At 39.5% G+C, this 18,201-nt stretch overlaps 1 protein-coding gene across 4 annotated transcripts in view; it reads right to left on the bottom strand.

The window, feature by feature from the left end:
* LOC119882886 (neprilysin-like) overlaps positions 1–17,312 on the bottom strand; it is a 31,923-nt gene extending 14,611 nt beyond the window's left edge. Inside the window, exons 1-4 of one of the 4 annotated variants that reach the window (XM_038693212.1) lie at positions 16,926–17,312; positions 12,833–13,039; positions 11,453–11,488; positions 9,725–9,886 (exon numbers count right to left, since the gene is read on the bottom strand). In XM_038693212.1, the coding sequence (XP_038549140.1) occupies positions 9,725–9,886; positions 11,453–11,488; positions 12,833–13,039; positions 16,926–16,968 (448 nt within the window). In that variant the 5' untranslated portion in view covers positions 16,969–17,312. Of the gene's footprint in view, positions 1–9,724; positions 9,887–11,452; positions 11,489–12,832; positions 13,040–13,596; positions 13,991–16,925 lie in introns of those variants that run through there. The other 3 variants (XM_038693213.1, XM_038693215.1, XM_038693214.1) reach the window with 3 other exon arrangements.
* Between the last annotated feature and the right edge of the window lie 889 nt (positions 17,313–18,201).

The following is an 18,201-nucleotide window of genomic DNA, read 5'->3' as shown; positions in this document are numbered from 1 at the left end:
TGTGTTCTCGGTAAATTGGTCATTTGTCAAGTGAAACACATTACTTAAATTATAATAAAAATATCTCCAGTCACTTCTCCTTTCAAATAATGACCATAATTCCAATGCCACAACCTGTTTCTGGTACTCTACAGCACGTTTTCCTAACACAAGAACTCTCTCTCTCTCTCAGTTGTTTTGACCCGAACAACAATACAGTTACACCAGCTGGAAGTAACATGAATGTTGGTACCAGCCAAACATCAAAATTATGTTTAATGTTACAATAGTTGAATGGTGGTGGGTGAGCTGATGACAAACCTGAACAGTGTGGCAGTTCTAGCGAATGGTCCTATTATTTCTCCCTAGTTTGTCACTTCTAAATGTCCTCTAACATCGCCTACAGTTTTAGTCACTAAGTTTCATGGTATCTTGTAAAAGTATTCTTTTGAAATTCAAAAATACAGTAGTTTATTTTGATACATGGCCTGGCTGCTGTATTTTGTAGTTTTTCTTGATCCACTTGGGATATATTACATTATTATATAGAGTATCTTAATTTAAAATAAATTTTGACTATTGCACTATATAAAGTCAACCTCATGAGCTTGACTCTCAAATCACAAAGATGATCTCAGTTCAACTAGTACGTCAGGGCTCCTGGGTGGCATAGGGTTCTTTTTAAAGAAATGGCTTGCCCTATCACGGATTGGGAGCTCAAATCCTGACTGAGACAGTTCAGCAAATTAGTTCCAGCTTCCATGATTTGCAGCACACAGTCGTTTAAGTCTGAAAAGATTTTGATGTGATCCCTTAAACACCTGGTTATGGTTCAGTGGCACAGCACTACTCGGTTAGTTAGTTAGTTAGTTACTAGACTAAAAGACAAGCCACTGTGTATAACAATAGACATCCATCCATCCATCGTCAACCGCTTCCTCCTGCGTACAGGGTTGCGGGGGGCTGGAGCCAATCCCAGCTGACATCGGGCGAAAGGCGGGGTACACCCTGGACATGTCGACAGTCCATCGCAGGGCCACACATAGACAAACAACCAGTCACACTCACATTCACACCTAAGGACAATTTAGAGCCACCAATCAACCTAGTCTTTGGATGATGGGAGGAAGGCGTAGCTCCGGGGGAGAACCCACGCAGACACGGGGAGAACATGCAAACTCCACACAGAAAGGCCGGCACGACCGAAGTTCGAACCCACAACCTGCTAACCACCGCACCACCGCGCCGCCCTAACAAGAGACAATAATTATATATTTTATGTAATATTAATATTTTTTCTTTGGGTCTGACAGTTCATTTTTGTCCCGGAAAAGTATTGTTTTGTCATATTTTCTGGATTGGGGTTCAACATTTTTCTCAATCTACAAATATGTCTACAGTTAATTTTACACAAAGGTTTATAAGGAATGCATCATGAATAATGGATGACGTAAATCTCTATAAAGTCTAAGTGCATGTGATAAACCTCCTAAATGCATGTAAATGATTGGTCATGATTGCTTTTGCTATTTTATGGTAATTTAGAAGAAAGGGATAAATGGGCTTTTGAAATTCTATGAAAACAGTTAGAAGCTTTTATGAATTCCACACAGCAAAGTGTTTGTCGTTATTGTGATTTACATTTATATCACACATTATTGCATTTGTATGTATATGCAAGGTATATCGCAAATTCACTCTATTCACTCATTTGGATGGTTTATGTGTTTACATGAAATGCATGCACCCATGTTAGATAGAAGTGCCCATGAAGTTGTTAAATGTTATTTGTTATCTGAGGTCTGTAGTTGTATTTCTAACTTTTACTCAGGTCTTTGAAGTTAGAAAATTATATAAATAATTAGTATCAGAAAGCCTAACATTCTTCTTTGCATTCACAAAGCTGCCACTCCACAAAGTCAGTTAACCAAGCCCTGCAAAGAGTGTGTGTTTCAGTAGGCTACAATGCATTTATCACTCACAATGACAGCTGCTGACGCTCACTTGTTCTTTAAAGAATGTAAAAACCTGGATTGAGGTATACGTTTGCATATGGCTTTTAGCTTTCCAGACATACTACAAGGCAAACATAAGCATTTCTAACCCAACCTGCCTGACACTAATCCTGCCTCTTTTGCAAAACAATGTGTTAAATTACATATTCTGTAAAGCTAAAACAATTTTCATTAAGATATGAGAAGAACACAGAAGTTCACATATTAAAAGAACATTTCTAAATGAAAGAAATCCTACTGGAAATGAGAATTAGACTTTGTTCTACATTTTAAAAAATACAGTTTGGCTTTCTTGACAGAGTTAGAGGAGAAGACTGATTCCATTCTTTATCTGTCCGTTCATTACATAGCTACACACAGCAGCTTAGTTTAGGACAAAGACAGGAAGCAAATTGTTCTATTCAAAGATAACAAAATTCACCAACCAGCACCTTGTTTGTTTAATAAGTACAAAACACAAGTGTAAAATCAACAACTCACTGTTTTATGGAGGGTTATGTGCTGGATTATTTCTTGCTAGGCAATCAGAAAAGACTCCAGGAAGTTACTCATAATTGACAACTTTTTAAACACTTAAACGTTTTGTTCAGATTAAACAACCAAGATACAACTTGTTAATTAGAAAGTTTACAGATGCAGCTGTTTTTGTTGCATTAATATTCTCATCTGTTCAGGACATCTAAAAAGTGAATACGCATATAGCCTATCTAAAAATGATGAATTTTAAATATTATTAATTAAAAGGAAGCGCTTTAAACATGGTTTGAATATCACTATCACTTACGTAACTTAAGTTATGTCTTATAAATGTTGCATCTGGATCAACAGATATAGCCCATGATACTGAACATCTCAATGCAACTTCAAGATCAATACAGTAAAGAGGATAGATCTTAAATTACACAGCTAACAGACAGGATTCTCTCCCGCCGCGTCAAACAAGGCATCAACACGACTGATGCCTTGTTGGACCGTGAGTCCAAGAGAAAGATGAAGAAAATTACATTGATTTTTTCTTCCTTTGTAATTTGCTGGACTTAGTGACAGACAATAAAGACAGCTAGAGAAAGCAGTTAACACATATACAATTTGTATCCCTTTCTTTAATCTCTAATTACTAGTTACTTTGCATAGCCACACTATTACTATTCCCCATACTTCTTATTATTCTTCTCTTTTCCGTATGGATATTTATCATGCTACTCCTCCTGTACCGTTGCCAGCAGATACACAAAAAATTAATGAAATTGTACAGCTCAATAAAGATCGAGCTTCTATTATATTTCTCAGAGATCAGCAAAAAGAAGAACATATAATTTACATAGTGCAAAGACGTTCCATATGACTTGTAGTCTGTGAGTTGGGAGAGTATTTTTGAATGAGTGCCACAAATATTATCACCTGTAGTGTTTACATCGGTGTAAAATCACCAGTCTGTTTTAAGCATTTATGTTTAAAAAAAACATAAATCATAAAACATGCACACTGCACTCCATTATCCATGACTTACAAATAGAAATTCAATAAATTCATTAATTAATTCGCTATTGCCATTGTCATAGCCAGATTCATAGACGATTGCAGTACACGTCCGCACTCCTGGGATAACCAGCACACCTCCGGCACACTCCAAAAATATATTTGAGAAATGTTTCATTTAATGTCAGATCAGATCATCATGTCTTAAAAACACCTTTTTCCCCAAATATTATATCTATATTGTATAAGTTTATTTCAATATAAAATCATAATCTATTACTATTATGTTCATTTGCTCAGTGCTTTCAATCATTTATTTACATTATTTCTACTTTACTTCATGCATGGCTGCATTTCACTTCAGCCTCTTTCTACCCTTTAATTTCTCTAATCCTCCGGTTTTCTCATTACCATGTGTGCACTATTTATGTGCTCATTTAATCTTAATGAAGTCCTGAGATAGAGACCCTTCACGGGGCGCATCCTGCAAAAGGGCACAGATCATGTGTGTGTGATTGGATTACTGACTGCCTGGTGCTAATGTTTAACCACAGCAAAGGCTTAACCTCACACTGTCTCTCTCTCTCTCACACACACACTCTCTGTCTCTCTCCCGTGTGTGTGCGTGTTTGGATTTAGTTGAGAATGGATTTTGTGCCACCTGATGTTTGTTTGAGACATCACATCAATTTGAACCAAACCACTCAGCACGATACAGAATCAGAATTTTGAGTTTGTCCTATCTGCATTGCTATTTTATCCTTGACTGCCTCTTGTTCCACACTGCATTTACCTTTCAATGTTTTCAGTAAGGGTTTTGCATCAAATTTATCATTATGAAGCAAATCTACATGCACACAGAAGCTCTTAAAGAAGTTGAAACCGAAATGAGTTGACCCTTAATGAGAGTCAAAGGTCTCAATCAGCAACAATGAAATGATTACTGTTCTGTGTGTGTTATAAAATCGCCAAAAGACAATTTTTTTGTAGTGGCAACAAACCCACCCACAGCACATCTCATTCTCATTTAGCATGTGGATCATTTTTATTTATTTTCTTATTTTATCTTACATGACTAGTAATGCTGACTCTTACTGCTGAGCCAACCTGTTTCATGTTGAACACATTTCATTGTATCGTTGACCCTGTATGTTAACCTACATATGACTTGTAACTAAACTAAAACTATGAGGCAAACCACAGATTTTGGTGAGCTCCTTACTGTATAAAAAAGTTCTGTCATGTACCTAGGCCAGAGTTGGCTGTGAGGCTAACTGGGGAGATTTTTACTTTGGTGGAGGTCTAAACTCTATCCTGTTATTCATAAGCATCCTCGCTGGGAAAAACATATTCAATTCAGGATTTGTATTCGATATACTTTTGTTGGCCAAGAATTACTCCATTAATATTCATATTATTTTACTTGGCCGCACACCTCTGGTCTGCTATCTTTATTTGATACGTTTATGAGAAATACAGTATTTATGGTGTTGTGCAATAATTCTGACTGGAATTTTGATATCATGGAGTTCATGTGAACAAACCCTTTATCACAAAAGTCACATTGTAGTCAGTAGAGTTTGACATAAGCTCTGTTTCAGTTATTGTTATCGCAGGAAAAACACAGACAGGCAGTCTGTTTAGTACTGTATGCCATTGACTGTTAACAGCACGCCTGCAACAAAACCTCACATCTGAACACCTTTCTGACGTCACAGACATGCTTTGACGCACTGGGTGATGCCAAATTCTGCAAGAAACATAAGCTGGTTTACATTCTTGGGGCTGCAGTTATCTCTGTGCAATGAGATTTGGACTTGGATTCATGTGAGAAGCACCTCACGTAATACAGAAGAGCAGCAAGTCACACACACGTACTCATGCACAGGTGGACATGCACACATGCAGCTTAGCTTGGAGATGACGACCGCATGCTGTTTCACATTTCCTGACATATCCTCAAAGCTCTTCTCAATATACCGTCATCTTCTGGGTACAAAGCTCTTCCTCACTTCACCTCAAAGCACTCCCCACACCCCATCACCCTTCTTTTTGTCTTTCATTTAACCTCAGTTTTCATCTTGTTTGTTTGTTTGGATGAAAATCCTCTCTTTCATCCTCCTCTGCCTGTTGTACGCCTCCCATCCCTCTTCCTGACTCAAACCAGTTAGTAATTAAAACGCTCACAGTTAATTGGGCAGATTATTGCACAACATGCCACACCTGAGTAGGGGGAGGTGGAAAAACTCACAATCGTGTGCACACACAAGGCTGTGGTCACAATGAGAGTGCAGATCCTCATTATGAATCATTTATGGCCTTTTACAGCAGTGGACAACAATCCAAGGCATTTACAAGCAACTACAAATCTACACAGCTATTCACACACATACAGCCTTTTTTATCGCTGTCATATAGCCTGGAGCTACAGGAGCATCCAGGTGTTTCCAGGCTGATGCAGCTGTTGACAGGAAAAGGATCTCTCCATCAGCGGGCGGTGGCATCTGAGTAGCGGCAGCAACCAACCCCAGGGATCAGAGGTTGCATGTTTGATGTCACCTCCAGAGCAGAGGTCACAACTGTGCTGACGCCTCACACTAACATCTCAATATGCACAAGTCATAAAAAAATGAAACTCCAGGAGCTAGTAGGTCTTAGTTGCTACTGTATGTGAATGCAAGCAGAATGCACACATGCCTTTGTAATATCATGTATAATCTTAAATACACAACATTCTCTTACACACAGAAAGTAAACCTGAACATATATCTATACAGTACAGTGTGAGACATACTAACTCTGACTGGTAAGCCAGACACCCAGAAGGAATGAGCTCAACACTGATGGTTGTTGGGGATTTAAGCTGTTGAATGATTAGGACCAGTTCTTTGGCTGCTTCATTCCCTTCTGCTGTAAGTGCAGCATTTAGCACAAATAAGTCAATGATTCTAGTACATCAACCTTTGCACTTGGCCCAATATTTCATCATCAGTTGGAGGAGTATATTAGTCTTTTTTTCACCCTTCTCTCTGTTTTCAGACAGGCAGCAAATGTCCACGTGAGACTTCTAATAAATCGTCTCAGTCGCAGTAAAAATAAAACAAAGTGTGAAATGACGCCACACACTCACACAGACATGCTATATACGTAAATGCACATATAGTAACAAAATACCTAAAATGAGCCCTTGTTGAGCAATGTTTATTTTCCTTTTCCCCCCTGTGTGTGATTTTTATGGGTGTTAAGACTGCTATGGAGAAGAAAGCAGAACTGAACAGAGCAGATGGGCTGTTTGTTGTTATATAGCAATGTACGACGCAACAAAAAAGTTCATATGCATATTTATCTGACAATTCCCAGAGCTGCCTCCGTGATTTTTTTCTACAATTCTATAGCCAACTTATTCTGTTTGTTAGAAATCTAATTAGCAATCTCACTGTACTTCTGAATTATATAGAATCCCATGGTTAAACAAAGTGTGAAGGAATAAGAGCCAGAATTTCAATAACACCCTTTTATAATTACACTATAGAGTGCACGAAGATGCACTTTTACCACTACGAGCACCCTCGAAAGAAAAGGTATAGAAATTAAATGGCTCCATTAAAACCAATCTCTAAACCCTAATGAATGTTATATTGATCTGTTAAAATCAAGAAATAACAGAAAAGTGAGGACAGCGACAGCTATCAGCACACAAAGAACGACTTTTAAGACATTTGTTTTCCAAACACAAAAAGAATTAAAGTTGCAAGCATTGTTGGGCAGGCCCTCGCACGTGTAGCGCGTCGGGGCGTGAGGCGGCCGCGTTGCATATTCTGGAGCTCTCCGGTGCGGCTGTGAATTTGCTACACACTGCATGAAGGTGTTAAACCTCACTTCCTGTGTCCCCTTTGTGGCGCTACATAGCACTTGTCGCTATGAATATAAATTAATATTGGCATGTAGATATCTTCGGGGCGGGACAGTTATCAAGTACGTAAAGTTTTGTTCAGATGTGAGCATGTACACTGAAGTTACAACAACTTCCTGTGTCATGGCGAAGACTTGATCTTTGACGCCACGCCACGGACACACCCATTGACGAAAACTCACAGATAGCACAACTTTTCATCGTCAATGCCTTTAGAAGGCACAGCAGAAATTTGAAGTCGGTCGGACTAAATCCCTAGGAGGAGTTCGTTAAAGTACGGAGTGTGTAAATAATCCAAAACTTGCTGTTAAATCCAAAATGGCCGACTTCCTGTTGGGTTTAGGGCATCGCTCCAAGAGGCTTTTTTGCGCGTCTGGACATGATACAAGTACCACAGAAATTTCATACATGTAGGTCAAACGTGTGGCGGGGGCTGCTTCGTTAAAGGTCACTTCCTGTTGCCAGCAGGTGGCGCTATGACTGTGGGTAAATGTCAGCATGTACATGTGTTCAGGGCGGGACTCTCATCCTAAATGTACAGTTTGGTGCAGATGTGAGCATGTACACTGAAGTTGTAATAACTTCCGGTTTCATGGCGAATAATCGATGCCACGGACACGCCCATTGACGAAAACTCACAGATAGCACAACTTTTCATCGTCAATGCCTTTAGAAGGCACAGCAGAAATTTTAAGTCAATCGGACTAAATCCCTAGGAGGAGTTCATTAAAGTACAGTGTGTGTAAATTGCCAAAAATGAAAATTTAAATGAAAAATTAAATCCAAGATGGCCGACTTCCTGTTTGGTTTAGGCAATGGCTCCAAGAGGCTTTTTTGTGCGTCTGGACTTGATACATGTACCACAGAAATTTTGTACACGTATGTGAAACTTTGTCCAGGCACTGCTCTGTACGGGGCGCTAGTGAGCCATTTTGCCACGCCCATGCGCAAACCCCAGAAAATATGTAATTTTTCGCCGCGTCTGAATTATGAGCAAAGTTTGGTGAGTTTTCGAGTATGTTTAAGCCCCCAAACTTGAGCTTACTTTGCACAAAAAAAAGAAAAAGAAAAAAACAATCCCTACAGTTTCACTAGGGACCTCGCACGATTCGTGCTCGGGCCCTAAAAAGGTTTAAGAAAAAACTGTTACTGTTCCATTAGCTATAGACTTATGATAGGCTATGAAACACTAAATATCATGCAAATTTAATTCTGGATTTAGTAAACACATCTATTCACCACCCACCACCCACATTCAGGTTTATTGAAAAAAGAATCAACATGTCATCAATGGACAACATAAGGGCAGATAGCAAAAGTAAAAAAACGGGGGAGAAATGGTTGCCCAAGTCATGAGACTGAGGTTTTCCCATCAAGATTGGACAGATAAAGTGTTTGAGGCCAGTGCAAATTACAAGACAGACCGCACTTTAAACCCTTGTTTTCCTTTCCCACTAAGGATAAATCTCTCTTACCCTTCTGAATCACTCTGTTTCTCCTGCACCCAATCTGCACTGTCTTTATTATAGTGGAAGGGACTGGAATATAAACCGTAAATTTATGGTAGATGAAGAGTTTTGGTTGTCCATGGAAAGTTTGTACCCCCTGAAGATTTAGCACCCAAGTAACTGCTCAGGACTCGATTGGCCTTCCCTCAGACAACCTGAGGTGACATATGGACCCTTACACACACACACACACACACACACACAAGCGCTCACACATATGCAGCATAATTTGACCTGCTATGTATCAACCATGACACAAGGACACTAACAGGCCTCTGATGCTTGCTAAAAGCTGGCAAAACACCTGAGACACACAGACACACACACACACACACACACACACACACACACACACACACACACACACACAATCTAACTTAACAAACATAGAGTTAAGATTTTTCTCACAACCGTGTGTTGATGTCTTTAGAAAACAGCCTGAAAGCAATGTTCACACACACAAACACACACATACACACATTCACTGATAATGCCAGCTCTGTTGACAAACTCTCAGCTCACATGGTAGTACTGAAGCCAAACTCCCATGGCATCTGTGATATCTATAGAGCTGCAGTCCCTGAAGGACAGTCCTCTTTAGCTCGTATTCTCGCAGTTGAATCAAGCTGTTTTCAGTCCTCTTACAAAGCAAGTGGACTGAAAAAGACTTACTGTTCTATGTTCTAGCTTTACAACTCGTATTTATGGACTAATTGCAGCATAATTACTCTAATGAAAACAGGCAACACAGGTCTCAACATCTTGCACAAATCTCCCTGCCTGTCTATGTTGCGCTATTTCTATATCTACATCTTCAGTAGGTGTCTGACCTTTGAGAATGACCTCCAGTTCGTCTCGTAAGATGTCAAAGGTACTGTATCTAGAGCTGGTCTCAGGAATGATGTTCTTTTTCAGCCAGCCTCCACAGGCATACTGGTAGAAGTTGTCACAAGGGTCCACGCTAGCATCCATGTTCTCAATGAGACGAGACGCTGCATGGACAGGAAAGAAACAAGTTCTGAGAATATACTGCAGGAGCCGTAGCAGTACATTATTATCTATGTAAATTGTCCTCTAACTACTTCTATGGACAATGATACATCCTGTTTAACAAGTGTATGAAGGAGGTCAGAGATACTCAATATATTAGCATGCAATAGTTTGACATTTTAGATAATATGCTTATTCAGTTTCTTCTCAAGAGTTCAGGCTCAGTCTGATGGTAACAAAACCCACCTGCCAGTACCTCTAATCCTCTTTTAGTCTGCTCATTTTATTACACAATTTATAAATATAGTTTGTTTGCTCTATACAGAAAGTGCGTAAAACTGACACTTGCTATTATGGGAGGCTATGTGCTGAACTATTTCTTGGCCAGGACAGGACAGGGGCAGTCTTGTCATCACTTTCAGGCAACCAGCGGTTAAAGGTGTGGAATTTTCCTTCAGACAGAGCCAGGCTAGCTGTATCCACCTGTTCTATCTTTGTGCTAAGCTGAGATAACCGGCTGCTGGCTGAAGCCTTATTGTGAATGGAAAGTGGAATTGATCTTCTAGCACAGTTGAGATTATGGATCACCTTAAGCCTTGGTCACCAAATGCTCACCAAAATTTTGCATGCTCTTCTAGTAGCAGGGGAAAAATCATATTGTACCCCAAAAACACATTTAAATGTAATTAACTGTTGATTAAAATAGTATGCACAGACCTGTGAAAAAAGTAGAAATGTATAATGGCAGTAATTGGTTTCAGTTCAGCACCAGTACTGGAAATGTGTAAACTTTTTTGAGCTGCATTTTAATTACACAAGGCTGCTGAGACATCTCTTGAGACAAGGCTGTCTGTCAAATCTGACTGATCTGGGACTTTGGTTCCCCAAAAATGCATCGAAAATGAATTGGCATCTGTTGCTGGAAACTTGAAGTAGAGCTATAAATTTTTAATTTACTATGGCCATGTTGTTCATGAAAAATAAGCTGTTCTACTATAAAAAATGTTTGATTTTTTTTGAGAAAATAAAGTAAGAGGCAGGGGGAAATTGGGGGGGGGGGGGGGGTCTATTTGCTTAAAAAGTTAATAAAAGAAATGTTAGGACAAACAATGGCTTATATCAGTTATGTGTCCACTGGCGGGAATGCTAGAATTATAGTAAGAGACAGAGAAAGGTATCAGCTCACTACTACAGTCATGTGGTCAAGGAACATGTACAGTTAAGTTACAAAACTTGGTTATGTTGAAATATTTCAGCTTTGTACACAGAATGGATTTACTTAAGCTGCATATACATTCTTATACCCATTACCAGTTCCTCAGCTGCTCTTGTACAGTTGTTCTGAGATGAACTGAGGACAATTTGCAACATGTTTCTACTGATCAGGACTGTTTCTGTTTGTTTGATCACAGTTTTCTCTAAGTTTCTCTTAGAGTATGTATAAAATCCCCGGGCTTCTGCCGCAGTCTCAATTTTCCCATTCTGTCCTCCTTTGAGAAAAATCAAAGCCTTTAGAATGAGACAATAAAGAGAGCAAACAAAGAAACAAACACAAACACAATGCTTACCTGACTGTGTGCAGTCAGCTGTAGTGCAGATTTCATCTATAGAAAAATGCAAAACAAAACATCACTCAGTGGGATTTTTGCAGTCATCAGTCATTATGTCAAATGCTCAATCTCTCCTTCCTCTTTCCCTTTTACTTTATTTCTTTTTATTTCTCTCATCCTTCACACACATATACCCGTAAACTGCTTAGAAGTGTTGCTTTCATTCTGTCGGGAATAATTTAGGTGCCAAACTATAAATCAAACTCATTCTGACATTTACTAACACAAGCACACACACACACACACACGCACACACCCACACACACACACACACACACACACACACACACACACACACACAGGAACTGTCATTTGACCTTAAATACACATATGCTTTATCCATTATGTGTGAATGCACATGATGTGCACACAGGTGAGTGCGAACATAGACATAGTCATTAAACTTTCTCATTTCCCTGACATGGCAGCTTACATATTTATCAAGCACAAGACTCCAACAGATAATAATAGCTCAACACACACACATACACACGTTGTTTTAGATTGTATTAAATTGGCTTTTTTGTCGGTTTTTGTATTCTTGACCTGCTGTACCTCACAGTGGCTCCATTTGTCAGTTATTAAATAAGCTGTTTATTATCCATGTTAATATCATAGTAGTAGCTTTCCTTGTACCACATCACAGTGATCCATCGTCCTTGGACTTAGTACTAATTAATAAAACTTTCCATCATGTTGTGTAACAAGCAAGTTTAATACACTTGTACAAAAAAGTACAAACAGAAAGCAAAGTAACAGTCAGGATATTAATGATTATAAAACCCATGTGATACTCATATTGTGACATTGATCTGAAGCAGGTTTGACTGGTTTCCCATGGCAAGGAGAGGTGGGTGTGTCCATATTAAATTATAATTTTCTCATAACGTGAACTGAAGACATTTATAGCAAGATATAATATGCACAGTTATTCACAATTTGCACAAACGTCTGATATGTGAAATAGCACAATGTTAGAGGTTTACAGTGTTTATAACAAAACTCTGAGACCTCTGCACACTGCATTCTTCTTTCTGGATCAGTGGTTGTACTTTTGCACTTTAAAAGCACACATCTCTAGTGTCGTCACCGGACCATCAAGCTTACCATTAACAATGTACTCAGCTGGAAATCATGTCAGTGCATGCAAACAGCTTAAAAGAGGTGATCTTCAAAAGTTCTTAAAAGTTCACTCAATACTCTGGTGACAAGAAAAACTAAAAATAGTTTTTAATTACACAACACATTTTTGTTGATCACTTCACGGTTTTTGTCAGTCTGATAAAATTTTAAAATAATGTTTTTCTATCCCGAGTCCCCTGTTGGTTAATCACTCACCAGTCTTCTGTGTGGCAAAGAGGATGATGAGGGTGACGATGATGATGAAGAGCAAGGAGACGATGGTAATGAGGCCGATCTCCAGCGAGGTCCAACGGGGCTTCTTAGCCGACTTTGGGGGGTTGGTCTCTGTCATTCTCAGGTCTCCTCCTTCAGCTGCCAGCTGTATCAACTCACCTGAGGTGTAGAGCTGAAACGATGAGTCAACTGACAGGAAATTAATCTGCAATAATTTTGATCATCATCAAATAACTTTCATTTATCAAGACAGCATACCAAACATTTGCTGGGTGCAGCTTCTTAAATATGAACATGTGCTGCTTTAATCTGGTTTACATCACTGTGTAAATTTAATAATTTTGGGGTTGGAACTGTTGGTCAGAAAAAACAAGCAATTTAATGATCTCATCTTGGCTCTGGAAATTACAGTGGACATTCTTTTCTATTTTCTGACATTACACTATTCAGTAGATGTACTGAAAATCAAATTCTGATAATCATATAATCTTTTAAGTCATTAAGAAAAAATGACAAACGTGCTAATTTCAGTTTCTCCAGTTTCCAGTTCTTTGGCACTTTGGCAACATACTATTGTTGAAATATATTAATGCTGACATTAACAAAGCAAAAATTCCCATTTTTTTAGACATAAGCTGAAGAAAGTAAATACAAAGTGAAAGAGAGATAAAAGACACATGGCAGTGATAAGAAGACAAAAGACAAAAAGTCTTGGAGCAAAAGGTGAGAACAATGGAAGTTCTTACCCTCTAGTGGCAGTACACTCCAGACAAAAACAACAAAAAACACACACTTCTGAAGAATGGAAAACAAGAGAGACCTTTCCTCTGCTCCTCACTTTACAGTGTTGTTTTCCTCTCTGGGGCCAAGTGAAAACTTTACAAAGTTCAAGTAACAAGCAGTTAAGTCTATCACTGAAGGTAATTAATCCTTAATCCTTTACCGACAGTGCAAACATGCACACATTAATGCAATCACTACACACAAGCACATACACACACACACACGTCCACAGCCATGCTCTCACGCACCCTTTTACAAGCTGGTGTCATGAGGCGCCTGTGCAGATGGGTGGGTCTCTCTGCATGTTGGCTGAGATGAGAGCGCCACTCGACCAAAGGACAAAGTCTCTTAGCTTCCTTTGAACGTGTAGGCAGCCCTAGACACGCACACACATCACCTACTGTACACACACATCCACAGACCTGCTGAATGTCAAACCCCCTATCATTCTTCCTCATGACTAAACAATAGCCCACTGTAAAGTAAACTCCCCTTGTTATAGTCATTATCCAGGCTGGTAATTGGCACTTACTGAATACAGCAACTGCAGCTCCTAAGAGGCTGCTCTCCCATCTCCACACCAGTACTACAGCATGAATGACTTCACCATGGGTCACAAAATTTACTATAGGAGAGTGGCCATACATGTAACGGATACCTTTTGTTTGTGTTTTAAGGATGTAATTTTAAAGACAAATGAAAACACGGGAGAAAAATGATGAGTGATGAGTAGGATGACACGTGTTAATCAGAACTTCTTGTCAGCCTCTCTCTGGCTGCAGAAGGGGGTGAAACTTTCAACTTTTGTTTTTGTTCTGCGACCAAACATATCCCTGTAGCAGCAGTGCCTGAGCTCTAATAAAGCCATGTGTGTATGTCAGCGTTGGAGAGACATTATATTAATTCACTCTAATCCTGACACGGTGCATGCCAAGACATGAAACTCCTGCAAAATTTATTAGAGTCTTTCCCGTTTGCTAAGACACTTGAAGTGAATGCTTAGGGCAAAGCATGGAAACCTTATACCTTTAGCAACAATGCCTTACATACAGAGGCACCAAAAGTACAAACACATTTTCAGCTTTGCACTTTGTAATCGATCCTGCAACACACATGGTGCAAAACACTACACACAGTTTCTCACATTACACGCTTTGTTCAAGAATTAAAACTCTTGCAGTTATTGGAAAAACACTTCCATTCAAAATACAAAACACACTTGAAATTGGCAACACCCACACACACACATTAAAACATTTAAAAACTAATTGAACACCAATTAGTCACAGCTGTAGCACTACAAACAGACCTCAGGTAAGCACCCCCTTACTACACATTTCTCAATCCGATTGAGGAATTTCTTTTGGCTTGGCATTGGACAGTGTATGACCGCCAACCACATGCCTGCATGCCTCTTCTGCAAGCAATGGAGGAGGCATGCGGCATATTATTTTTCCCGTTGCCAGCCAGGGAGGACATCGCTTGTAATGTAGAGGAGGTGATGTGGTCAGACCCTACTATAAGGCGTGATCCACCCCATCCCTTACACAACTATTTTTGTTTACCAGTACACTATGATTTAAATGCATTTACTGTGTTGCTGTGAGTTTACAAAAAACATATTGTATTGCTTACTTTACTGTAATTCTCCTTCTGTTTGTTTTTGTTCTTGTAAAAACCTGTAAAGGTAAATAATAATTGTTAAATCCTGAAGCCTTTGTGTGTTTACTGTAAATGTGAGTAGATTTACTGTACTTTAACAATCAACAGAGGCCTGTATGAGAAAATAAAAAAGGCCTAGAAAGTACTAAAGCATGCAGTGTTTTCATCAGTGTGTTGTTGCTGATTTGTATGTGTAGTGTACATGATGCATGTGTGTTTCTTATTGATCCAAAAATGCCCTTTTGAAAAAGAAGTGTTTTTATTGAAGAAGTTGATTTTGAAATAGAAGTTAGATGTATATCTCTAAGTGTTGTGTCTTGTTTGGCTGTTGTGTAGAGTTTTGACACAATGACACAGATACTGCATTTTGTGTACTGTAAAAAGGAACATGGATCTAAAGTTGGAGGGAAAGAATGTGCAAAAAAGAGCAAGGGTGAGTGTGTGTGTGTGTGTGTGTGTGTGTGTGTATGTGTGTGTTTAAAGTCAGGTAATATTTATTCATTAATCGACATTGCTTCTCTGCCAACAAAGGAACCTGTTTTTTAGGTACTTGATGTTTGCTCTGTTAGGCAGGAAGGCCTAATATTTGTGTAAATATTTGTCAGGTGAGTTGTCATTTCTAGTACTGTTGTTATTGCTGCTGTTGCAGGATGCAATCACTGTTTTTATAATGTGGCTTTTATGTTTTTTCTGAGTGTGTTTTGGAAGGTATGTGCTGCTGTGTCTGTATTCTTACAAGTAGCAAAAGTCAAAACTCTCTCTTTCTCTTTTTCTGTCGGTCATGATAAATCTAAAACATAAATGGTCTCCATGTCTTGTGAGACCTCACAAACATTTTCAATATTAAAACCATCAGTCACTGAGACACCTATGTGTCTGCACACACACAAGTCAACAGGAGACTACTTGCACAAAGTCACTTTTTAACAACCAGCCATAAGCCATGAACATGTCATGCACCTAATTGAGTTTGAATAAGTGCAGAAATTTGGCCTACTTTAACTTAAAATAACACCTTCTCTGGGATATGATTTTCAGCACTGGGCCTATGGTTGCACACCCAAGACTGAAATCATTTTAAAGATCATTGTTGAGGGAGGAGACTTGATGCCCAAAGGTGCTGTGATCTAGCTGAAATAAAGTCCACCTCTTAAATTGCTTTCCTAATGGTTTTTCTGATAGCACTATGGATGGAATGGGAAAAATAACTTTTAAAGAGATACAGCAACCAGTACCCACAATAATACAGTGAGTGAACCAAAACCAAAAAGTAAGCTTAGGATACCTTGTTGGAATAATATGACAGTAGAAGTGTTTTTGATAGGGCCAAATGCAACTAGGTGTTGAAAGTCCTATGATAACAATATCCAGCTATAGCACACAGTGATTCGCAACTAAGCAAGACCCAGTTAAATGCGTGCCAGCTCCCCATCTCCTGTTGCACATCGGAAATTCCAAGGTGGGTGGCATGATCAACTGGTGCACGCTGCCCCGTGTCACCCAGCCGGCAGGCGTGCGCACACGCAAAAATACACTGACAATGCACTGACTCGGGCACACACAAACACACGCGGACGCACACAAATGGCACCGCGTTATAAGGAGCGCTCCGAGTGCGTGAGCGACTTACCAGGTGTGTCGGGAAATTTTCGGTCGATGATATATATGGGCATCACATCCACTGATCAAACGTCCATCAAATCCACGAGCGCGAAGTGCTGATCGATCTCTTACAGACTATCTGTTTGCTTCACCCTGGATTTCAAGAAGGCACAGCCCGATCCCGCCTCTCTTCTTCTCCTTCTTCTTCTTGTTCCTTTGGCTTTCTATTCTAGGAGTGCACATACACACACACGCACACACTCAAGCAAAGACCCTTAACTACAACTACCTACTATAGGCTATTGTACCACATCTACCCACTGAATCGCTGAATTCAAATGAGCCATCAGACTCTTGCGCGGCGCAACTGGTCAAGTGTGTGATCTACAGAGGGGATCCCATATTTAAACAGCCTATGACATATAGTGAGGCAATGAAGCAGCCTCTTTAGTTCTCCGTCCATCAAGTCGTTGCCTCCCCTGTAAGGGCGGCGTTTAGAAGTGACCCTGTCATCCACACTTGCTGTCAGTGGCGCCTAAATAGCTCCGGGACGCAGGTTCAGGTACAGAACAGTGTGATGAAGTGATGTGTAGTATATTTTAGTGTGCTTACTCATAGGGCTGTCAATAGCTTTTAATCCAAAGCACTTTGTGCTTAGAATGTGCATACAGCAAAATCCCTGTGATAGGGACACACTGTAGCAGGGCCGCTGCTGGCCATATGGGTGCCCTAACCACAATTGCTTTTTTATTATTATGATTGATGATCATTAGGCTGTTTGGTGCATCCTCTGGCAAGATGGCTACAATTTCTGGGGTGGAATCCCCTGGTCCCCGGAACCATTCATATTACATTAAAATAAAAGTTAACCAGAGATGGAAGAATTTATTTGACTGGCAGTGCTATATCAGGGCTCTACAGTGCAACCATTTTGCTCGCATATGTATAAATTATCATACATACATACAATAAAATTAACTAGCTAAGCATGCAACACAGCATTATCCCAATGTAACCATGGTTGGGAAGGTTACACAAGGTTATACAAAATTATACAATAAAAATAAAAAATATAAAATACAAGTATTATTCTTTTGCCAATGTGAGTGGAATTTCGCAATATGCTTGCTTCTGTTGCTGTGTAGTTACATCTGGCATTTTGCTCATGTCCTCTTTATGGTGAAACACCAAAGTTCATCAGAGGGTCATTTCTGTAGGAACAATTCACTCCGCAAACATGTGGATGTTGGGTCTGAATGCAAAAGTTAGCAGTAAAGTCAGTAGAAAGCTAACTGACTACATCA

The sequence above is a fragment of the Micropterus salmoides genome, unplaced genomic scaffold (genome assembly GCF_014851395.1).
Source record: "Micropterus salmoides isolate LMB-PRFRI ecotype aquatic unplaced genomic scaffold, ASM1485139v1 Ms_hic_scaffold_3, whole genome shotgun sequence".
Taxonomy (NCBI): Eukaryota; Metazoa; Chordata; class Actinopteri; order Centrarchiformes; family Centrarchidae; genus Micropterus; species Micropterus salmoides.
Note: the sequence above shows the minus strand (reverse complement) of the source record. Positions and strands in the feature narration are given on the sequence as shown.